Source organism: Microtus oregoni, unplaced genomic scaffold (assembly GCF_018167655.1).
Source record: "Microtus oregoni isolate MIOR12 unplaced genomic scaffold, Mior012 000008F_ref0000371, whole genome shotgun sequence".
Lineage (NCBI taxonomy): Eukaryota > Metazoa > Chordata > Mammalia > Rodentia > Cricetidae > Microtus > Microtus oregoni.
Genome location: NW_024543067.1, coordinates 40610423 through 40636025, shown reverse-complemented (window position 1 = coordinate 40636025; position 25603 = coordinate 40610423). Strand labels below are relative to the sequence as shown.

At 42.3% G+C, this 25603-nt stretch overlaps 1 protein-coding gene across 2 annotated transcripts in view; it reads right to left on the bottom strand.

Annotated features, from left to right (window-relative positions):
* Positions 1 to 8096, bottom strand: part of Npsr1 (neuropeptide S receptor 1) — a 180766-nt gene extending 172670 nt beyond the window's left edge. For both annotated transcript variants that reach the window (XM_041657614.1, XM_041657615.1), the window contains exon 1: positions 7950 to 8096. In XM_041657614.1, coding sequence (XP_041513548.1) covers positions 7950 to 8096 — 147 coding nt within the window. The remainder of the gene's footprint in view (positions 1 to 7949) is intronic.
* Positions 8097 to 25603: the final 17507 nt, after the last annotated feature.

Here is a 25603-nt window from a genome sequence, read left to right as displayed (position 1 = left end):
CATGGAGATACGGGGGAGGCATATTTCATATCATGAAGGGATTCTTGATCTACATGGGCCACTGTGAAATCCTGAGTCATCTCAGCTTTTCACCATCAGGGGATAAGGGCTGTCTCTCCTGGAGGCTATGTGTAGACATAGCTGCAGGTTGACCAGCTAGCCACTGTGATGTGGGGGAAATGGCCTGCCTTATATTAAACCACTGAGATTCCAGGCTTCATGTTCTATTTCTGCAGCTCTTAATCTGTCCTCACATCAGCTCAGAATCCTATTTCATTTGGGTTTTATGATGTTTCATTTCTTTGGAAGTCTGTGCCTTTAACTTCTCTCAGTCTTCGTTTTCACATCTGGTTAGAAAAAGTGAATGCTATTTCAACATCTCTAAGAGCAGAGAGGAAGTTGGATGCAGTAAAAGGAAATAATTTGCAAACTGTAAAGTGCTGAGAAGACTGAGAGATCCGTCCTGTTTCAGGTGGGTGTCAACATTGCTTAAGTGGGGAAACAGGAACTGGAACTATTTTTTCTGACCTTGGGTAACTTTGCTGTATGGCGACCTGGAAAACTAAAACTCCTACTTCTTTCCTCAGTAGAGATCCATTCACTTTCTGAGCAAGACAGTTTCTTATCCAAGGGGGGGGGGTCATTGACGTAATAACAGAATGATAAGGTAAGAAATACCGTCTTTCCTAGATATCTGTATCTTATTCCAAAAGTTTGATGTTTTAATCACAATTGAAATGAAGATTAAAAAGAGTGATGCATGCCATCATCTGAGGGAACATACCAGTGACCATTATCATCTGAGGGCATACACCAGTGACCGTCATCATATGAGGGCATACACCAGTGACCATCATCATATTAGGGCATACACCAGTGACCATCATCATCTGAGGGCACACACCAGTGACCATCATCTGAGGACACACACCAGTGACCATCATCTGAGGGTACACACCAGTGACCATCATCAGCTGAGGGCACACACCAGTGACCATCATCTGTGGGCACATACCAGTGACTGTCATCATCTGAGGGCACACACCAGTGACCGTCATCTGAGGGCACACACCAGTGACCGTCATCATCTGAGGGCACACACCAGTGGCCATCATCTGAGAGCCCACACCAATGACCATCACCTGAGGGCACACACCAGTAATCATCATCTGAGGGCACACACCAGTGACCATCATCTGAGGGCACACACCAGTGACCGTCATCTGAGGGCACACACTAGTGACCGTCATCTGAGGGCACACACTTGGTGCTGCCGACAAGCACTGTGGTATGCTGTGGGCTCTGCCAGTGTGCTCCAAGGTCTCCTGTGTCTCCAAACATTTCCCACACAGATAATGGCAACACATCACAGATCAATAGGTAATATCAGGAAATAGTAAAAGAATTTTATTCTGAGACTATAATTGCTAAAAATTATACACTGTTCTAAGCCACTTGACACTGAAAATTGTAGGCCTTTTATCCCTTAAATTTCACAACAGTCCCCCAAAGGGTCATCTGTTAAAGCGATGAGCAGACCAGTCGCAAGCTACTGAGAACATGAGAAGTAAGCCTCCTGCAGGTCAGCTCGAGGGCCCATACTCTCACCTTCTTTGCTCTAGCAATGAAATGAAGGAGAAAATTTGAGCGCCCAGCTGTACCTGGTGATGAGTCAGTTACCCCTCCCTGCAGTGAGATGGCTGAAACACAGAGAAACTAGATCTCGCTGAAGAAAAACAACATGACCTTCGCCTTCCCTTGAGTCTGTGGCTGGGCACTGCCACCCACTGCATAAACAGGAAGTTATTTCCAAGATGGGGATGACATGGTGATGCTTTGAAGCATCAATTGATATGCTTCTCACCACAGCCCACGTATCCCTTTCCCTTTGTATATAACCTTGATTGTACCCACATAGACTATACCGGAAGCAACCTAGTACTGAGCATCTGAATATTTCATGGAGATGACTATCAACAGCTTGAAGGAAAGTGATTATTTTTCCTTTTGTAAAAGGATGTGTCTTCAAAGTCCCATCTTAACCCAGAAGCTATTTGCAGTTTTTACTGTCAAGAAAGGGGAAATCCATTTGAACCAATGAAATGTCACTGGTGTAGTGACTGGAATGGGAATGACCCTCATAGACTCAGAGATTTGAATACGTGGTCACCAGGGAGTGGCATTATGTGAAAGGATTAGGAAATGTGGCCTTTTTGTAGGAATTGTGACACTGGGTGTGGACTTTTGGGGTTTCAAAAGCCCAAGTCAGTCTCACTGTCTCTTTCTTCCTGCTGTCTGTGGATCGGAATGTAGAACTCTGAGTTAGTTCTCTAGCACCATGTCTGCCTGCACAACCATGGTCCCCACCATGGTGACAATGAACTAAACCTCTGAACATCTGATGAAGCTCCAGTTAAGTTATTACTTTTAGAAGAGTTGTCATAGTCATGGTGTCTCTATTCTTAGCAATAAGACACTGACCAGGACAACTGGGTATAGCAACCAGACTCCAGGGCAGGCCCAGTGTCCAAGAATAGTTGGCAACACAAACCTGACTCCATGCTTTTGTTTGTGTTTGGGGTGTTGTTTTATTTTGTTATTGTTGTTTTTATTCTTTTTTGTTTGTTCACTTTGAATTTGTTTTTGTTTATGAGAGAGAAGGGGAACCTGATGTTGGGTGGGTAAGAAGGTGAAGGATGTCTGGAGTTGTTGGGGGCTGTTAAACATTATCAAACTATATTGTATAAAAATAAATGAAAAATTACATAGAATGATTTTCAATAGATAGGCTTAAAGATGCACACACACACACACACAATGTGTCTTTGATCATTTAGAACAAAGAATCTTGGCTATGAGTATTGGAGAACACAGGGAGTCATTTTCCCATCACAGAAAGGGGGCTGAAGAAAGGGTGTGTTGGATGGGGTGTAATGTAAGAAAAAAACACATGGGGAGAGAAAAATCGCATTGTTTCTCCTCCTTGGAGAGAGTACTGGATGAGGAAGTGCCAGACAGTGAAAAGAACACAGGGAAAAAGCACTGGGAGAAACCAGACTCTGATTCCCTGGATGTCATGCAGATATACATTTAAGATGGAAATGCTCGGAGAAACGGGAACAGAGATGGGGTCACTGTTTCCTTATAAGATTGTGGAGATTTAGCAAGCAAAGAGATAGAGAAAGGGGAAAGTTCAGCACCCTGGAATGGGAAGGCACAGTCACAAAGGTTTACTGCCCCTTTTCCAAAGCAGGGGCCAGAATAGGGCCCAGGAAGATGAGTGCTCTGAGGGTCAACAAAACTTCCTTCTAGTTTATGTCCTCTTGCCCTGTCGCTAACTGGGCAGATGCCCTAACCACTACCATCTTTACCACACACAAAGGAGGCTATACATGGAGTTAGAAGATTTCCTTAAGCCAGTTCCTGAGAAGATCCTTCCTAGACTGAAAACCTCTCTAAGTTTACTTGGAGACTAAGTTTATTCTGAATATGATGGTACTTCTTGATATCCAATTTGTTAATAACGCAGAGACATTTAACAGAAGACAATCTCTTTATGTACTAATAGATAGCCAGTCAATTGCATGCCATCCTTATGAAGTTATTAGCAATGCCCATGTCTTACATGAGATAAAGTTGGACTGAATGCATGCATGATGGAGCCCACCAAAAGTGAGGGTGGCACCACTGGTGTATTAGGTCTGAATAGCAGAAGCAATCAGCAAAGGAGAGAACTTTAACAGACATTTGCCTGAGTAAGACTTCCCCTTAGGGACAGCCGTAGTATACAACTGGAGAAGCCCAGTGAACAAACTGAGAGGAACCAATTAGAAGAGAATTAAAAAAACGCACAATGGGCCCCAGGGCAGGTAATGAAGCCACCAAGACTTGTATACAATAGGTGAAAAGGGGCTGTCAGAGAAGGAGACAAAAAGACATATCGAAGCGAGAGTTACAGAAGGTCTGGAGATATTGCCACAGGGCAAGCAGATGGGGTCTTAGAAATGAGCTGTCTGACTATACAGAGCTAGCAGATGCAGAAGTTTAAGTGAAATCCTTGTTGCCTGGCGTTCAGTGTAGATCACTGGGACAGATTGGGTTAAAATTCCTTTTTGTTAGAACAGGAGGAAAGATAACGTTTAGAAAGCTGGGCATTAAGTAGTGCAGGAAAGGAGGGCACACACAGTACACAACTGTATCTCATCCCCTCTCACACTCAGGCCATGGTTTACACGCACACAACAGTTGGACTAATTGCATAGCATTTGCAGCTATTCCCTGACGGAGGATGGCGGAAGATCGTATTAGGTAATACTTAGCATTGTTAGTTCACATTTCCCCCCTCACCTATGAGTAATAAGACTGAGTTTCTTTTGTGTTATTTTATTATTTAGCTAATTTCCTAATTCAGACATAGCTCCTTCCCACTTTCTTTAAATTAAATTTCTCATCACTCACCAAGTTCCAGAAACAATGCCAACAAACTCTGTAGGACAAAAGGCGTTTGTATTCAGTGTTTTGCCTTTGTTTTGTTTTTGGACAGAACTATGTATATTCTAATGAGTTAGGCATTTGAAAACTGATACGTTCTCAAAGCTGAGAAAATTTCTCAATCCTAAGACATCTCAAATACAGGGAGGTGAATTGGATGTGACATCTGGGGTAGATGAAACCGGAAACTGAAGCACATCAAAGCTTTGGATGAAAACCTTCAGGCTACAGCTGTGTGTTCACACACATAGCTCCTGAGGAGGACCAAGATGCGTGGAGGTGGGAGGCAAACTCATGCTTGACTGCCATTCTGAGTTTTGTGGGAATTTGACACGTTTAGGACAATGCACGTTTAGGGCAGTGAGAGTTGACGTTTAAACAAGGGTCAGGAGGGCTAGAAATGGGAGGAAAGGAAAGGTTATAAGCTTGTGAAAAGAAGGCCAGAAAGTCAGACACTGGGATATTGTGTCTTCTGCCAACAGAGCTGTGGGTCAGAGAATAGGAATGCTATGCTGTCCCAAGGCTATGATGAGATGGGGGAGTTTCCCAGAACATATCCTGACACTGGTACGGACATACTGACAGGATCTCAGGGCGGTTGTCATGGGAATCAATGATGACTTTAGACACATTGGCTTTGAAATGTAGTAGGCGTTGGGTGAATGTGTTCCTTCCCTTGGTGAGTATAGTTGGTAGAGACCACGCAGGGTGAGGACAAACTGTGGGATGAATGGTGTCTCATCAGGTCCCCCCAGTTCTTCCGAGGATAAACCCAACATCGTGTTGCCCATTCCAATGAATGCTGAAGATTAAAGTAGAGTGCCATACTGCGTTCATGCTCTAATTGTTTAGCAAATGTGCCTAGCAAAGTGCTAGGTTCGGGAGAGAATGTGAAACCAATATAAGTTCAGAGTCTGTAATACACTCACCCAACAAACATTCCAGCAGAAATCTGACCCAGCAAATACTCCAATAGAAGTCTGACCCAACAAACACTCCAACAGAAGTCTGACCCAACAAACACTCTAACAAAAGTCTGACCCAACAAACACTCCAACAAAAGTCTGACCCAACAAACACTCCAGCATAATTCTGACCCAACAAATACTCCAGCACAAGTCTGTCCCCACAAACACTCACTCCAGAAGTCTGAGACAGTTGCCTGAAGCAATATGATGTGCAGTCCTAGAGCCCAAGGAAGCTCAGCAGGTGGGGACTTTCTAGAAGAAGTAACCCCTGCTGACCGGTAAAGAACAGGCAGAATTTAGATAATCCCAGGAGAAGACAGGAGCCAAGTACTTATGCTGTGAGTCTGGGAATGACAAGAGCTGCTTCATGGAAATCACACAGCAAGGTTCTTGGCACGAAGGTGACAAGTGGCATGTACAGAGACGGCTCTTGGCAGTATTTCCACCACATAGACTGCTGTCACCTTTTCTATTTTATGTTTCTTTTACTGCCTTTTGCAAAGGTAATATGAATTAAGGGGACACGCTTAGGAAGCAGTAAATAGGACATGTGTTTTGTCATTGTGCCTTAGAATTACGTGGCATAAAAGGAACCAAGGCTAGCAAGGGATTGGATGGCAGGCAGACTTCTGTGGGAACAGTGTAGCAGAACCGCGTGTGCTCAAAGTTTCACAGAACAAAGTTTCACGAAGGCTGAGGTTTGGGTGTCGAGGCTTCTCCCCTGATTTGTGTATATCTGAAAATTTCTGCTTTAGTCCATGTGGGTATTTCTCACAATGAAGCAGAATACTGTAGGCTCCTGGTTTCAAAGGACATAATTTTCTGTTTCTCTTTGTGCACTGGCCACAAGCTTAACTACAGGAATGAAACAGAGGCTGCAATTCTCCGGTGCTTAGTGACAAAGACATCACTGGGATACAGGATGCTGATACTAATGGAGGGGCACAAGGATTTGTTCATATATTCAAAACATCCCCTCAGGTGGGATTCAAGATGGCAAATGATGCTTCAACAGAGAATGCATATTTCCTGAGCCTCAGAACAATGGCCTTATTGTTGATTATTACTCATTTGGGGAGGGCTGGTCTCTTCAGTATGCTTGTTGTCATGTTTCATAAACATCACAGGCAAGTTGCCAGTGGCCCTGCTGAGCCCAAGCTTCCTGGGCACACGGAGCCTGCTGATATCCACTCTGAGAACAGGCTGGTTTCAGAAAAGGCAGTGCTCAAACTCTAGTCAGTGGTCATGAACCGGAGCTTCAAAGCATCTGGTGTGTGTGTGTGTGTGTGTGTGTGTGTGTGTGTGTGTGTGTGTTGAGTCAAGTCTAAGGGACTGAGTTCCCTGAAGCCAACCAACAGTAACTCACTACAGGTCTCTGCCCTCGATGAAGAAGCTAGCTCACTGACTCTCTGGACAGCTCCCAGACGAAAATTTTTTCCTAATTATTCTAAAAGTTGGGAACCGGGAGTGAATCTGTAGAACAGAGAGGGTGGATGCCATGGTAATCGTATATCCAACTGCAAAACCCCAGTCATTTCAAGAACACCAGAGAATTATCAATAACAGCAGCAACACAGCAATGGCTGGGCTTTATTTGACATGAAGGACAGGCTGAGGACAGTGACTTAGGCTGATGACTAAGTATATTCGTTGTGAGTCACGTTAGGCAGGAGGGTTGTGAAATGGCCCCACTACCCAGTGTCTGCATGTGCGAAGCAGCAAACTCACATTTTCCAGACACCTGTCTTGTTTCTGTCTACTAGATCATTTTATAAAACAGGGGCAATATCAGCATAGTGAAAGAGCTATCATCTTTTGCTATTACGGCAGTGAAGCTCGTCAAACTCAGATTCTTTTGATTTATTCTAGGACGCAACCTGTTGCAATTATCACCACCATTAACTCATCAAACAGTTTGTTTCTCACTAATGTTCACTAAGAAGACACAGCTAAGACAGAGCGATCCTTCCTGCCTTCCACTCTCTCCCTCTTGTTGTCGGCCACTGCCCCGAGGGATGTAGTTTCCCAAACCTCTGATGAAAAACCAACCAACCAACCAAACAAACAAAAAACAACCAACGCTAATGGCTAAATGAGTTTACACCGAGGAAGCACGTCTAGTTTTAGAAAATGTACTACTTTTGCTAGAAGCAGACCTTTACACACTACTCTGGGGTTAACTACAGTGCTCTCAGCCAGGGAAACAGAGAGGGAAATATTTCACTGAGATTCATTACTGACGAGTTACAGGATTTCATAGAAATAGCAAAAACATCTGCCTTCTTAAAAAGCCACAGGGCTGAGCTTTGAAAACTAGGAAGCTGTATTTAAACTCATCAGGGTGGGGGTTGCCCCTTCCTTAATCCAAAGAAAGAAGGAAAAGAAAAAGAAGGGAAAAGAAAGAAAAGGAGACTATTCCTAGTAGCAGCTCCGATACCCACAGTCCTCTTAAGTCCCACCTGTTCTAGCCTTTAAAGCCAAGACTCTTACCTTGAAGGAGGAGTAGAAGGAGCCCCACTCCTCTGCTGCCAGCACTTCAGTGAAAGTAGCAATTTCAGTGCAAGCTACTGGGGAGGCATCTAGCATTGGCATGGTCTGGTTGGCAGGTGAGCTGCCCTCTGTGAGGTTGGCTGTCATGGCTCAGGCAGAGTCGAGTCTCACTGTCTCTGCACCTACGCCTCGGTCAGAGAGTCCAGTTGGCCTCCCGAAAGCCAGGGCAGCAGCTGCTGCTGGATTGCTCAGCACCTCTTCTGCCTCTCAAGGTTTCTGGCTATTGCTCACCAGAGCGGAGGCACGGAGCCCTCCCTGAGCCCACCTCATTGAAGAGTTCTGCCTGACAACAGGGAAGATCCACGTGCTGCTCTCTCCTCTGCAGTTATGATCCAGCAGCCAGCACAGCCTTTTCTGTCCCACAGACCTGCCCTGTGTGGCCTCATCCCAAGGGCATCCCCCAGGACCCTGCTCATGTCCCCCTGAAAGGGCTTTCCTGACTGTACAGTAGACCCTTATCTTTGCTCCAGCTTCCACTAAGTAGTAACTGGGATGTTTAGCTGGTCCATTAATTCAGGTCATGTTTGTATTTCTGAAATCAGAGTTATGTATTTCTTTCAGTTGTGATTGCGCTCTGATTTAGAATTCTCACCTAGGCATTCATTTGGCAATGCATACTTTACTTCACTAAACGCAAGCACACGGTACCCATGCTTCTATTGAGGTTTTCTCAAGGTACCACTCACTTGGAAGCATGTATCTGTTTGTCAGTAAGCCACATTCTCTCATAATATAACTGGGGGCTTCCTCTATGAACTCATCTCCCCAAGTGGGGTCACCTTGGCTCCTGCCAAGAGTGAACAGGGTAAGGGTGGAAACGTGATAGTAGCAGAATCCTTGGTACAATAGAGAGGACTAGGCAAACAAAGAGATGGCTTCAATAACAAACTTATAAAACACAACTATGTGTCTTTTCATTTGATTTCATAAATGACTGTGGACTAGGCAGGGAAGTGGCCTTTATGCTCTTATTTTGTCCTAGAAGAGACTGATCCCAAAAGGAGAGATACCTGGCCACCATCACACAGCTGGTGAAGGTTTGCAGTGGTATCTTCTGAATTCCTATACAGTGGTGATTTTCTGTGGTACAGACTGATGTGTGTTTGCTTTCGAATAGGACATGAGACTGATATAAATAAGGTAACCGGCCAGGTACAAATCTAAGTTACAAGCCCATTACCTGCTTTCTTACACTCAGAGCTAGTCTGTGACTCAGACAGGCCAGCATTGGTTTGCTCCCCTTGGTCCCGCAGGGAAGAACCCGATTCGTGAAATACTCTGCGAAAAGTTTATGGTGACTTATCCAGCACCATGGTCAGTGGACTGGAGATGGGAAGACATTAAGTCCACAGGGGAAGGGGTCAACAAGAGACCTGACCCTAGAGAGGCTCCCAGGTGCCCAAGCCGAGGTCCCCAGTTAGTTCCTTGGGCAGCTGAGGATAGGGAACCTGAAATGACCCTATCCTAGATCAATACTGACGAATATCTTGCATATCATCATAGAACCTTCATCTGGTGATGGATGGAGATAGAGACAGAGACCCACACTGGAGCACCGAACTGAGCTCCCAAGGTCCCAATGAGGAGCAGAAGGAAGGAGAACATGAGCAAAGAAGTCGGGACCACGAGGGATGCACCCACCCACTGAGACAGTGGAGCTGATCTATTGGGAGCTCACCAAGGCCAGCTGGACTGTGACTGAAAAAGCATGGGATAAAACTGGACTCTCTGAACATGGTGAACAATGAGGGCTGATGAGACTCAAAGGACAATGGCACGGGGTTTTGATCCTACGTAATGTGATGGCTTTGTGGGAGCCTAGCCAGTTTGGTTGTTCACCTTCCTAGATATGGACGGAGGGGGGAGGTCCTAGGTCTTACCACAGGGCAGAAAACCCTGACTGCTCTTTGGGCTGGAGAGGGAGGGGGAAAGGAGTGGGGGGAGGGGGAGAAGGGTGGGAGGAGGGGGAGGGAAATGGGAGGCTGGGAGGAGGTGGAAACTTGTTTTTTTTTCTCCTTTTCTAAATAAAAAAAAAAGAAAAAAAAGACAGAGCTGGGTAAGTGTGCATTCTTAGAGAAATTAATTAGTCAAAATTAAGCCACGACTCAATGACAAAGCACCTCTGTCTGCAAAAAGTACTCCCGACCAACGGACAGGAGAAGATGCTCAGCCACGTTAGTAGCCAAGCAAAGCAGTTAAGCAGAACTGTAACCCACAAGCACAATGAAAACTGACAATCCAAAATTGTTGACAAGATCAAAGGGAAATAAAGAAAGTATGTTTTCATTCGGATGCAATTCAGTTGTCGTGGTTACTTCAGAGAGAAGAATGGCAGGAAGTTGGAGTCGCATGCTCCACTCCCATGCATGATTCCTCTTATATAGTTATTTAAATGTTCATTATGCTGTACTTTTTTTTTGTTTTTTCGAGACAGGGTTTCTTTGTGGCTTTGGAGCCTGCCCTGGAACTAGCTCTGTAGACCAGGCTGGTCTCAAACTCACAGAGATCTGCCTGCCTCTGCCTTCCAAGTGCTGGGATTAAAGGCATGCACCACCATTGCCTGGCTTACGCTGTGCATTTTCCTGTAAGGAATTTCCTATAGGAAATTTTCACTTCAGTTGCCTCTTTTATTGAAAATAGATTTTTTTCCATATAGTATATTTAATCATGCTTTCCCTTCCCCCAGCTCTTTCCAGCATCTCCCTACTTCCCTACTCACAAAGCTACAGCATTTTTCTCTCTCCCTCTCTCATTAGAAAACAAACATCTACGAAAAAACAAAAAGAACAAACAAATCAGGATGAGACAAAACAAGCAGAGAAGGAGAAAGAAAGAGCCAAAGAAAAAAGCAAAAGAAGCATACAGACACAGTGACACATACACGCACACTCACAGACATCTCATGAAAATATAAAATTCAAAACCATAATGTGTAAACAAAAGACCTAGAAGGTTAAAAATGCTTAAAGTATTCTATATTATGAGACAAATATAACCCCCCCAAATATCGTTGAGTTCCTTTTCTGTTGGCCGTCTACTGCTGGGTGTGGGGCCTACCCTGACGTGTGGTTTGTGTAGCTAGTGAGATTCTGTTAGAGAAAATTATTTTTTCCCTTTGGGCCCCTTTGTCATTTGGCAATAGCTTCTGGGTCAGAGATGGGGCCTCTCAGCACTGGAACCTCAGCCAACTTAGAGCTCAGCAGATCCTGCTCAAGCTGCCCGTGTTGGAGTTCATGTGTGCATCAGTTCTGCTTTATTCAAACACCTTTTCTCTTGGTGTCATCCCACAGGCTCTTACAATCCTTCTACCTCCCTGACCCCTACGGGGAGGGATTTGATGAGGACATCCTCCCTTTTAGGACTGAGGTTCTACGGGGTGTCGTTCTCTATACATTGCCCAGCTATGAGTCTCTGATTTGTTCCCATCTAGTGCAGGAGGAAGCTTCTCTGATGATGGCTGAGTTAGACACAGATCTATGGGTATAGCAGAAAGTCACTAGGAGTCATTTTATTGCTACGTTCCTTTAGCAGAACAGTAGTATTTGTTTTCCTTTAGGCCCATGGCCTCTCTAGTCTTAGGCTCTTGGCCACCCAAGCAGTATCTGGGATGGGTTGCATCTCTTACAGGAGGCTTTAAATTCAACCAAATAGTGGTTAGTTGCTCCCACAGCTCTTGTGGCACAAGTTTATCAGTGTGTATTACAGGCTGAGAGCAATTGAAGACCAAAGGGTTTGGAGCTGGGTTGCTGTTTCATTTTCTCCTCTGGAAGCATGCAAAGAATTTTCTAGTACCATAAACAATATTCAGCAAGAAGAAGTCTTGACTTCTGCATGTCCAATTAATTATGTAGATGTTGTCCAAAGAATTTCTTTAAAAGTTTTCATGAGAGACATCTGAGAGAAGGAAGAAACTGGCTCGGTCATAGAGTAATGAGAATGTTGGGGAGAAAATGGCAGTTGTCAAGGACAGCGGAGAGGTGGTAAGGGATTTTCCTCTGTGTTCAGGTAGACCATTGCTTGATTTTCAATTTCTTAAAAAAGAAAAGACTTGTACACATGTGCCAGGGGACATTTCAAAAGAACCATCTGTATCACTGTTAAACATATTGGCAATACTCTAAACATTCACATAAGCAAAGAGAGATTGGAAGGTAGAAACTTCCCACAGGTATCAGTTATCCAATAAAATGCTACTATAGCAATGAGAGCCGCGGACATTGAGGTTTAAACTCACAAATTCAGCACTAATCAAAAGCATGAGTATGTTTTCGTAAAGCATAGCTCTGAGTTTCAGGCTAGGTGATGAATATGCTACTGTGTCTGCCAATTTCCCTGGGCTAAAGGGTCTCTAGGGAGTTGCTCAGATATTTCTCTGGATCTGTGCGTAAGAGTGGTTCAGGATGAGATTACCTTTTGAGTTAGGAGATTTAGTAAAACAGGTGTCCTCAGTGGCAGCATTCAGTCACTCAGGTGAAGGCCTGAAGACCAGAAAGGACTGGTTCTCTTGTGAAAGTAAGAGTGTTATGAAGATGGGATGTTGCTCTTAATGCTCCTTAGCGTTTGAGTTGGACTACGTTCATGAGCCAATTTGATTTCCAACACGGGTCTTAAGTTTATTGATTCTGCTTCTCTAGAGAATGTTGATTAAAACATATGGCTTTTAGATCCTCACCTGACCTCCTCCCAAGATCCTACAGGTTAAAATGAGGGACACAGGTGAAATGCAGAACATAAATTCAAAAGCATAGGTCAGGCTCTGGAGAGTCAGGGGTAATCATATTCGTTATTTGATACTGATGGGAATGAAAATTAGTGCAGACATAATGGAAATCAACCAGAACTTACATATGGTCCAGCTTTGCCCCTCTGCGTATATACTAAGAAGAAGCACAACTATTGTACTACAGAGGTGCCTACATACAAGTGCTTATCACTGCAATGTTTACACTAGCCCAGTCACAAAATCAGTCAGCTTTCATTGTGCTTGTGGGTTACAGTTGATTGCCAGCTGAATGGATAAAGTATGCTATGCCCACAAAATGGAGCTTAATTCAGCCACAGAGAGGGATGAAATGGTGTCATGTACAGAGACATGGATTGAACCAGAGATCATTGTAATCAGGGTGATAAGCCAAACCCAGAAAGACAGGACTCTCTCTTATGTAGAATTTATGTGTGGGGAGCACAAGCAAGTGTGGGGATATGAAGGAGAAAAACAAGAAAGCATAACTGGAATGAATGTGATCAAAGGCTGTTGCATGCATCAGCCTGTCATGAGAAAACTCATTACCTTGTGCACTTAATACATGTTTATTAAAGAGCTATTGCACTCTGCTAGGGACAGCAATTGAAGAGAGCACTTCAGAAAATGCCTTGGCAGCATTATGTAACCTGAGCATATGATGTACACTCTATGACCCAGCAGTTTCCATGCTAGGAAAATGCCCAGCACAGATGAGCACATATGTCAACCCAAGAATATAACAACGAATCCAGCAGTTCTGTTGATAATTGCCCATTACTAGAACGAACTTAATTACCCAAGAACAGCAACGTGCTAAACAAAGTGTGATACATTTGCACAATCAAAAACTTTGCACAATCAAAAACATACCATAATGAAAATGAATTATTTTGGGTGATTATACTATCTTCTCCCCTGATTGGGGTGATAATGGCATGAGGATATTCTACCTGCTAAAGTGAGCGGAGATTCACACACTTATAGCTTCTGCATACATGTTAGCAAAGCTTATAAAGGAGAAACTCTGGGAGAACCATGCATGGCATAGAGGCTGGCAGGGGCTCTGTTTGATGGGGCAGAAGTCAGAATGGGAAAGGGCTACCCAGAGGAGGCGAAGGATTAACAGGAGAGGCAATATGCAGAGGGAGATTTCTAGCAAACCCTGTTTATGCTGTATTGATGGAGGAAGGTCATTGGCTAATAAAGGAACTGCCTTGGCCCATTTTATTGGTTAGAGGATAGGTGGGAGGAGTAAACAGAACAGAACGCTGGGAGGAAGAGGAAGTGAGGTCAGACTCCACAGCTCTCCTCTTGGGAGCAGACGCCTGAGAGAGAAGCCATGTCCCGCTCCCGGGATGAAGCTCCGACCCAGGATGGACATAGGCTAGAATCTTCCCGGTAAGCGCACCTTGGGGTGCTACACACAGATGATTAGAAATGGGCTAAATTAATATGTGAGAATTAGCCTAGAAGAGAATGGGCCAAGCAGTGTTTAAATGAATACAGTTTGTGTGTTGTTATTTCGGGGCATAAGCTAGCCGTGCGGGCGGCAGGGGTGCTGGGGACGCAGCCCCGCCGCCCCTATTACTACACTGTATTCTCACACTCAACTCTGCACATACAATATCTCCCTGGTGTGTGAGCCTAAGGTCAGTGGAAAAGTAGCAGCAGCAACCCAGAGCCAGGCCTGAGGGCAGCCAGTAAGTGTACAGTGGGACTGTGTGGGCCCAACACACAAATGAGAAACCTGGCATCCAGTATTTCTTTTTGTTCATCTGCATTAGTCTGAAATCAACCTGTCTGGCCAGTCAGGATCTCACTTGAGACTCCACTTCTAGGCTCCTTTCCTGTTGGCAGAATTCTCCTGGGCACCAAACTCATGCATCCGTTCTTCCAAGTTGGCTCAGAAATGGGATATTGCAGCATGGTGGGTGCTGTGGTCTTCAGGATTCTCATTCATGTCACACACACGCTATTGACTCTTCCTACTGTGGTTGGTTGAAGTAGCTCAGTGTGCCTAGGGGCCATTCGGAGCATGCTTTCTGCTTGCTCCTATTGAGATAGGAGGAATTTTCCCATCCCACTCTTTTGGTTTCTCCACCTAGACTAAGCCAGCCTGACCGTGTTTGAGAACATAGGTCATCACAGCCATACTGGTGGCAGAACTTCAGTGGCTATTCTTGCTACCTGTTTTTCTGTTTTGTTTGTAACAGATGTGGACATCAAAGAATCAAGGAGCTTAGTTCTAGGATCACTCGGGATATGCTATGAGAAGTGGATCAATCCCCCGTGCCCAGGCAGAAGAGTGAGGCTGGAGACCTTTAGTCATTTTCACATAGATCCTGGGACATTGTGACTCTGAACCTGGAAGTTTGCCTCTATGGTCATGCTATGAACTCACACGGAAAATTAATATCAGGGTAGATAATGGTTTTTTCCTGTTGCCAAAGAAGAAATTAATTGTGTCACTGGTTAAAGAGACTTGGGCTTCAAAGACATCCATCACACACTTCAAGCAAGAAAAGCCATGAAATTCATTGTTTCTGTGGATTTGATGCACTTATCCTTTAATCTAGATCCTGAGCTGTGTAAAGCAGCTCAGCTTTCTTCAAAGAAAATAAGCTATTGAAACCTACTTTTCTTTGGGTTTGGTGCACAGAGCTGTTATGCAAAAGGGCTGAGTCCTCTAAGCTTGGATGATGATGGTACTGAGCAGAGCAGCTTCCACCCTCTGCTTCCCATCAGTAGCCAACTGGGACTGCACCTGGGCCTGCTGTCCAGGGAATAGCTCAGAGGAGACTTCTGCGAGGCAACACGTACTGGGGTTGTGTGTCGATGCACAGATAATGTGTTCTGCTATTGAGACCTGAGGAGTTTTCCCAGCCCACCCTTTCGGTTTACTCCACCTGGGTGTTGTAGGCTATATGGAGAGGCAGCAGAGAGTCTAGGCTAATCTAAGAGGTGTCATTGATTCTCAGGTTTAGAACATGACTACAAGAAAATAAGACCATGCAGCAGAAAAAGCCAAAGCAAGCCTCAGGTCAGGAGTGTCCATACTCAAGAGAAGGGAAGGACACATGGGTGTGTTTCAGGCATCAGCTATCAGAGGAGCAGCTGAACGTCTGCCCTCCATACTGTTCCTTGATGCTAATAAGTGACAGAATCAGCTTTTGAATAAGATTAGACTGGAGGCAGAAGTGTGGTTTCACATGCTTGGAATACTGAGTTTACTTATAAAAATAAGTAGGCTTGAAAAAAAAAAGAACTGAAACAGTTTGAATAGGGAGAAACAATAATGAGCTAAAAGGTAGATAAAAACTCTCAGAAGACGTAAACAGTTATAGAGTTATGAGAAGAATGAGAGAAAAAATGATTAAGGAATCCTCCCAGTAGGAAAAAAAAAGTGAGTATCTGGATAATGAGTCTCAGTGGGAGAGAAAAAATAATTGGAAGGACTTGGGGAAAATGTTTGTGAAAGAATTTCATGTTTTCATTCATAAGATGTGTCTAAATTTGGAATTTAAAACCTTAGGCTAACAAAGGAGGTGAAATACCTGTGAAACTCTGCTGGGAAGAATGGATGAGGTGTGAGAGAATAAGCTTCATCACTTCGGGTGTGATGGTGACTTTATATTAGGAGGGTCAAATTATTTCTCATTTTATTTGAGGATTTGATGAAATTGATGTCATAATTAAGATTTCCCAGCATTGACAAAATGATATAATTTTTTGTAGGAAAGTAATGTATCCACACTGCCCACACAACTTATAAAATGAAGAAATGTGGAAAGCGTAAAGTACTTCCTGGTTTTCTTAGCAAGCCATGCGAGTCCAGACAGTGCTATGATGACGTAGGATGGGCGATAGGTCATTAGAAAAGAACAACAGGACGTGGAAATGAAGCCTCTTCTGGCTGGGCATCTGGTTTGGACAGGTGTCCAAAGGACTCAAGAGAAGCATCTTTACAGGTGTACAAACAACCGCTGCACACACAGCAAAGGAACATGGATCTCTGACGCCTCTCTCACTGGACCAACGCACACTTTAACGTGGGTCATAGGCCCAAGGTTATATGTTTTGATGAAATCACCCAAGAATAATTTAATATATTTGATGAGGACAGATTTCCCAGTATTGATCAAGAGCCAATCATTATAAATGGAAAATTAATAAACTAGATTTTATGGAAACAAAAATGCTGTGAGAACTAAAAGCTATTTGATAATGCCTTTATAGAACAAAAGGTGTAGTGTGTAGATAAGATTAGGAGAAAGCACTTATTAATTGTATCTGACAAAGATCTATCATCAAAGATACAAGTAACAATATTAAAAGGAACAAAAAATTAAAATGGTAAAAAGGATTTCATGCAATGAATGATTGACAAATGATTGTATAAAAACTTTCCAGAGCATGTGAAAATCAACAGGAAAAAGCTACAGTGGAAGGAACCACTTGCTGACAAGGATATGGAATCCAGAACATAGAACCATAGACTGGAAAGGATGTGGAACCAACAAATACCCACATAATGCTGGCAGAAAAAAAAATGAGGAAGTTTCAACTGTTTGTATGTAACAGGGCATACATTTTATGGTGTGACCTATAACTTTTTTTGATGGTGCACAATAAAATCTGCAATAGAATGTGTATCAGTTTTATCTGTGATTGCCCCAAACTGGAAAGATTCCATATATTCACCCATGGAAGGAGGGAAATGAGAAAATAGGTCTGGATGTAGTTACCCAATAAAGTGCTTCTCCATGCCAATATATGGAATACATTTCTGTTGTTTCAGAATTACTGTGCTAGGTGAAAACAGACATTGTTAAAAAGGATAACTATTAAGAGATTTTCATTATTAATCAAGCTCTGAAATAAAGGAAATTCATCTAGTGCATGTACCTGTGAGCATGATGATGGGACTGAAAATGGGCTGATGATTGGAATCTGGATTATGCAGCTGAATACGTTTGTCAAAATCAATTGAAAGTTATAAATAAGCTTTCTACATGTTATTGATGTATTTTTTAAACCTGGGTTGAAAATGCCAAAATACCAGTCTATATTTTTTTTCTTTTTTAACAAAATTGTTTTTATTGAGCTATATATTTTTCTCTGCTCCCCTCCCCTGCTCTCCCTTCCCCTTCTACCCTCTCCCATGGACTCCATACTCCCAAATTACTCAGGAGATCTTGTCTTTTTCTCCTTTCCATGTATGTTTTTCTTAGGGTTCTCTTTATTGTTTAGGTTCTCTGGGATTGTGATTTGTAGGCTATTTTTTTCTTTATGTCTAAAGGCCTCTTACGAGTGAATACATATGATATTTGTCTTTTTGGGTCTGGGTTACCTCATTCAATATGATGTTTTATAGGTCTATCCATTTGCCCACAGATTTCAAGATGTCATTATTTTTTTCTGCTATGTAGTACTCCATTGTGTAAATGTACCACATTTTCCTTACACATTCCTTAGTTGAGTAGCATTTAGGTTGTTTCCAGGTTCTGGCTATGACAAACATTGCTGCTATGAACATAGCTGAGCACATGTCTTTGTGGTATGATTGAACATAATTTGGGTATATACTCCAAAGTGGTATTGCTGGGTCTTGAGGAAAGTTGTTGCCTAATTTTCTGAAAAATCACCACACTGAAATTCAAAACAGCTGTATGAGATTACATTTCCACCAGCAATGGAGGAGTCTTCCCTTTATCCCACATCCTCTCCAGTATGAATTGTCATCAGTGGTTTTGATCATGGCCATTTTTACATGTGTGAGATGGAATCTCAGAGTTGTTTTGATTTGTATTTCTCGGATAACTAAGGATATTGAATGTTTCTTTAAATGCCTTTCAGCCATTTTAGATTCCTCTGTTAAGAGTTCTCTGCTTAGGTCTGTACCCCATTTTTATTGCATTATTTGTTCTTTTGATGACCAATTTCTTGGGTTCTTTGTTTATTTTGAAGATCAGCCTTCTGTCTGATGTGGGGTTGGTGAAAATCTTTTTCTATTCTATAGGCTCCTGTTTTGTCTTGTTGACCATGTCCTTTGCTTTACAGAAGCTTTTCAGTTTCAGGAGGTTCCATTTATTAATTGTTGCTCTCAGTGTCTGTGCTGCTGGGGTTATATTTAGGAAGTGATGCCAATGCTTTCAAGTGTACTTCCCACTTCTTCTTTTGTGGGGTTCAATGTAGTTCGTTTTATGTTGAGGTCTTTGGTACTCTTGGACTTGAGTTTTGTGCATGGTGATAGATATGGATCTATTTTCATTCTTCTACATGTTGATATCTAGTGATGCTAGCACCATTTGTTGAATGTGCTTTCTTTTTTCCATTTTATATTTTTTGCTTCTTTGTCAAAAATCAGGTGTTCATAGGTATGTGGATTGATATCTGGGTTTTCAATTTGGTTTTTATAACTTAAATCAACCCATTCATATTAATCTACATTTTGCTGTGTGTATCATTATCTTTTTTTATAATGTATGTCTGCCTCCCTCCATGTCTCACTGGCTAAACCCTTTGTGCCTACATTCTAACCCTGAGTTCCTCCTCTCCCTAGAAATACCACTAACCCCTTTTGCTAGCTACTTGCCATTCAGCTCTTCATTAAACCAATCACTAGGTGCCTTAGGCAGAGACACATCTTTACAGTGTAAAAAAAGATTATCTACCAACACCTCTTTGTTAGTTAGACCAGCATCTCATGATAAAAATGGACTTATTGAACCTCAACAAAAAGACTAGCATCTCGTGACAAAGGCCTCAAACAAGTCCATTTTCTGTGTGTCTCCTTTATAACCTCACTTTGACCATTACAATACTCAAAATAATGTTTTGAAAATGTTTGCTCTTGTGAGAGAAGTGTCCTCCACTGTTGTTTTGAGTGTTGCTCTTTTATCTAGCACAGCACTTGGTTACATCAAGTCCTTGTGTGCTTGGTAGTCATTGAATGATGTGGACCTGGCAGAGTGCAGGTGCATGAGTTTAGTGTTGCATAAGAATAACCTTAAACCACCCATCATATAATATCTGTAATAAAAACAGATCATTATAAAACATTGGGATTTTTTTAGTTATTAAATTCTAAAACACATCCCAGGGTGTAGTAATGGTGCAGTTAAGAATCTTAATACTAGAATAAATAATATTGTTCTTAAAAAGGATCAGATCAAAGTGGATCCAAAAATGTCTCTCACAGAGATTTTGCAGTGGTGGAGATGTCTATTTTAAGGGGGAGCCCAGCATCACTGACATAACCACATTATACCTCCTCCAGCAGAAGGTTAATAAATGGTTAACAATGATATAAGAATTATATATGTGTTATCCACTGATTCAGGGGCCTATATAAAGTCTTGCCTTCAGTATTTCAGGCTTAGTAGATAAGGATTCTCAATCCTCAACACACACTGGAATTACTTAATGTTATGGTTTGAATGAGAATGGCCCCCATAGACTCATAGATTTGGGTACTTGATCACCAGGCTGTGGCACTGTTAGAAAGAATTAATAGTTCTGACTTTGTTGGAGGAAATGTGTCATAGGGATGGACTTTGGGGTTTTAAAGAGCCCATTTCAAGCTCTTCCTCTTGCCTGCCAACCCAGATGTAGAACTCTCATCTACTTCCCCAGCAACATGTCTGCCTGTATGTCACCATATTCTCCACCATAATAATGAATGAATCCTCTGAAACCGTAGGCAAGTCCCAACTAAATGCTTTTTAAAATAAGATTTTCCATGGTCAAGGAATCTCTTCACCGTAATAGAACCCCAATTAATAACCTAACATGCTTGAACAAGTACATGGTGAAGAACATCTGATGTCTCTGTGGAAATTGCTACAGGGTGAAAACCAGCACTAGATTTCAGTGCTCCTTGAAATTTTTCACTGGGCACACATTGAGAAGGATCCCTGTCCCAGGAGAGCAATGATTCTGGGCCCTAGTGTCAGCGTGAATTTGCTACATGCCCTGGGGCTGCTCTCCTAATTATCTGGTCATGTCCAGTTTTCAGCCCTAAGGGCTGCTTTTGGGGCTCTAAGACTCCTGACAAATCTGACCTCATTTGTGTGTCCTGCTTTCATATGACCCAGTTTTATCGAGACAATGTCTATAATCTATGAGAGCTAGAAAATGGGAGAGAATTTTCCAAGTTTTGTCCCTGGACCACTAGGCTTTCTTGTTCTTTTTCAGCAATTGGACATCATAGTCAATCTCCTAGTTGAAGACTTGCAGAATCTACATTGAGATCACATTCCCAGTACTGAGTCTTTTCTTATTAAAGAAGAGCCTAGAGAATGTGCGGTCCAGGAAGGGCACACACAGCTAGAGCTCCGATCTTTTCTCTGTCCATGCAGGGCTGGATAAGTCACTTTGCTTTCTGCTGTGGAGAGGCAGAACTCTCAGCCATACCCAAGAATGCAGCACATCAGATCTCCCAAAGACTTAACTGGAAATTTGTGATATTAAATTCTCATCAACCTCTAGGAAACCAACTTATAAAAAGAAAACACGTTGTGAGCTTCTGGGTACATAGACGGGTTTGGTGTTATAAACTAGGTGGTGGACAGAGACTTCCTCTTTCTTTGTTGCCTGCCTTTGACCCCAACAAATGTCCAGCTCTCTTCTCAGGCTCCTTCTCCTCCTGTGGTATCGTTAACCATTGATTTAGACAAAAGCTGCTCATGTGGCCCAACTCTTTCTTTCTCATCGCTTTAGTTACTCTTCAATCACTAGTAGCTTCTGAGATATGTGTGGTATCATGGTCTGCAGATACGATGGAGACTTTGTCTTAGTTAGGGTTTCTATTGCTTTCAAGAGACACCATGACAATAGCAACTTTTACAAAGAAAAACATTTTTTTGGAGTGACTCACTTACAGTTCAAGGTTAAGTACATTATCATTATGGTGGGACATGGCAACATACAGGCAGATGTGATGCAAGAGAGGTAGCCAAGGGATCTATATTGTTCACAGGCAATAGGAAATAAACTCAGACACTAGGTGTGGCTTGAGCATAGGAGATCCAAAGTCTACCCTCATAATGACTCACTTCCTTCAACAAGACCACACCTACTCTAACAAGGTTGTACTTCCTAATAGTGTCACACCCTTTGGGGTCCATTTTCTTTCAAAACCATCACATTCCACTCCCTAATATCCAAAAGCTTGCAGTCATATCATAATGCAAAAATGCATTCAGTCCAACTTCAAAAGTTTCCATAGTCTATAACAGTCTCAAACTTATTTATTATTTAAAAGTCTAAAGTTAAGAACCTCTTCTGAGATTCATGGACTCTCTTAACTGTAATCCTCTGTAAAATAAAAAAAAATCACATACTTCCAACATATAATGGCACAGGAGATACATTACCATTACAAAAGGTAATGAAGGGATCATAGTGAGAAATTACTGGACCAAAACAAGACTGAAAGCTAACTGGAAAAACTCCAAACTCTGCAGCTCCATGTCTGATGTCAAAACGTTCTTTAGATCTCCAACTCTTTTCCTCTTTGTTGACAGCAACATACTTCTTCTTTGGGGGCTGGTTCCATTCCCTGTTAGTAGCTTTTCTCATTAGGTATCCCATAGCTCTGGCATCTCCAACATCTTGGGGTCTCAAAGGCAATCCAGGCTTCAACTTCACAGCCTAACACAATGTCCTCTTTAGGCCTATTCAGGAACACCTCTGACACATGCTTGGTCTCAGCAACTTTCCTTAGTCATAGAGGCAAATTCCACTGTCTCTTTCCTTCATTTTTAACTCCAGAATCACATGGCTGAAGCTACCAAGTTCTGCTGCTTACTGGGGCTGGAACATGGCCATCTTGTTCAATCCCATCTTCACCAAATGTCTGCTTTTGATAGTTTTCTTCACTTCCTAAGCTTGGCTGTTGGGAAACTGAATCTGCAGATCAGGCTGGCCTTGAACTCAGAGATCTTTAATTACATCTTCACCAGCCTTTTGTTTTCAGATGATTTCCTTCACTGCCTAAGCTTGGCTATTCTAGAGTTTTCTCTGTAGATCAGGCTAGCCTCAAACTCAGAGATCCACCAGCCTCTGCCTTGCCAGTTCTGGGACTATAGGTGTGTACCCCACACCTGGCTCTAAGCCTTTCTTTAATTCTTTTTCACAAATTGAAAACTTTAGCTAGGTGGGATCTTGCCCTGAGGTCATAACTCCTTTTATTGCATTCTATATTCTATTTATCTCCTTGAATACAGAACTTAGTTCCATTTCACTTTCTGGTGCTTCTTTTCTCTTTATATAATTTTGTTACTCCTCCTTTTCATTATATGCCTTCATTAGAGTTAACAGCAGTAAGCACACAACAGAGTCTTAGTAGGCTGTTTTAAGATTTCTTCTGCCAAGGGAATAATCTAAAACTCTTCACTTTAACCTCAGAAAAACTTTTCAGACAAAGACAAAAAGTAGCCACATTCTTTACGAAAATATCACAAGAATGTTCTCTAGGTCACATATTAAAATTATCCTCTGAAACTTCTTGATCCAGGCACCTGTGATCAAATGACACTCAGCATCACTCTCATCCATGCTTCAACTAGGATGACCCATTAATAGCACTTAGAGCATTCGACTGCTTTTCTAATCCATAGTTCCAATGCACCATATTCCTTCCAACAAGAGCATGGCCAGGCTTATCACACACCAGGTACACTCCTGGTGCCAGCTTCTGTCTCAGGGTTTCTATTGCTGTTAAGAGACATCATGACCATGGAAACTCTTACAAAGGAAAACACTTCATCGTAGTGGCTTGCTTATACGTCAGAGGTTCAGTTCATAATCATCATGTGGTACAAGGTGGCATGTAGGCAGACACGGTGCTGGAAAAATAGCAGGACACAGGAAACAAACTCAGACACTGGGTGTGGCTTGGGCATATGTGAAATCTCAAAGCCCACCTTCAAGTGAAACACTTCCTCCGACAAGGTTATACCCCCTCCAACTGAGTCATGCCTTCTAATAATGACACTCCCTTTGTGGGTTCATTTTCTTTCTAACTACCACAGACCCCAAAGCCTTAACTCCTACAAGTCTTTTCAACATTACCAGAGATAACATGCAGAAGGTGGAAGACTTCTATTTATGGTGCCAGGGCCTTGAAAAATACATCATTCCTCTGTCATGCTAAAGAGAAAGAACTCATACACCTTGGTAAAAAAAAAAATTACAGGGAAGAACTTAAAGCTCATTTGTATTTTATTGGTCGTCATTTTGGCCTATCTCTGTAGGGAAGGCTATTCTGCTCTACTGGAAGCTAAAAGCCCAAAGGTTTCTCATTGGTGCTACGTCAAGGAGACTGAAGTTTGAGGACTTCCAAGTCTAGACTGAGCACAGAAAATACTTGCTAGTTGTGATATTGACATTTACCATAATGTTGCCTGTGACCTGAGCTATCCATTGTCCAGGTGCAGAGTTGGTGCTGCTCCTTCCTGCCTGGGAGCCTCTGGCTGTTTTCTTAGTCCCTTAACTTTTCTTTCCTTTCTTTAAACTTAGAAGAGTACAGTTCTGAATCCTAAGGGCACTAGACGACTTCAGTAGATAATGCTTGGCTGTCATATCTAATTGTCTCCTTTCTTCTTACTCATTGTAATTTTATATGTCTGCAATGCTTTATTCAAGGCTTGTCATTTAGTCTTCAAATTCGTAAGGGGAGAGATTTCTTTCTATATTCTTTGTCTCTGCTGAACTTTCTGATTGTTATTGTTTTGCTTTTGCCTTCTTTAAAAAAACAAAGGTTCAGGCTGACCTTGAAACAAGTAACAAAGATTCGCTCTCACTATGTAACAAAACAAAGGCTAGTCTTGAACTTTTGACCCTCCTTCCTACCTTGTTTCCCAAGTGCTTGGGTTATAAGTATGTGCTACCCCATCTGGTTTGCCCACATTCAACATTTACAGGACTGTGAGATCCTGATTAAATATGAAGGTTAAGAATCAAAACTTTGATGGCCAGTGTTAGTTGTTACCTTGACAACTAACTGTTTTGACTCCACTGATCTCTTGAAACATAATGATGTGTAAACAAAGTTGAAGATGCTGTCGCTCATCTCCATGGCGGTGCCTACCTGTCTCGGCTCCTATACACGCTCTCTTAAATATCCATTCAGTGAAATAACTTGCCCAACTACAGGATAAAATATTCATGTACCTGCTCTCAGAATAAACCTCCAAAACTTCCCACTCTCCCACCTTTCCAGATCTATTTCCTATAGCTTTCTCCCCTCTAGCCCTTATAACCCTTGATATGTACACAGATTTTAGCATAATTTTCTTTTCTAAATTGTTCTTCTTCCTTATTGCTGTGGTCCCTTTCCTCACTCTTGCAGTGATCTTTTTAAATAAAACCTCTTCTTATCTAAATCCTAAGTTATTTTGGTAACCCCAGAATATTTTAATATACTACATACTGTGTTGAAAGACATGTTATCAGCTAAAAAATAACTAGTAAAAATTTCCTAAGAAACTGATACATGAGGACTGTGATATATTAGCTTCTGCCAGAGGATTCTTGATGAGCAGATTCTGGTTTAGTTGAAGGAAAAAGGCATGATAAAGAACAGGAGAACAGAACAACCCCCCAAAACAAAAGCTGATGATGTCACCAAATAATTAATTTCTAAGTGTGTAGTGAGTAGAATTAATATTCTGAGACCAGAAGAAGATGAGATCAGAGATTGGGGATTCAAATTGGGTTTATAAATTTTATTGCCTTGCATAAGAACTCAATTTTTCCAGCTGTGGAAAGAATGTCAGGCATGGATTAACTTCCATCTGCTTTGATCTTTGATAGCATTATGTATCTTTGCCTGCAGAGATTAAGT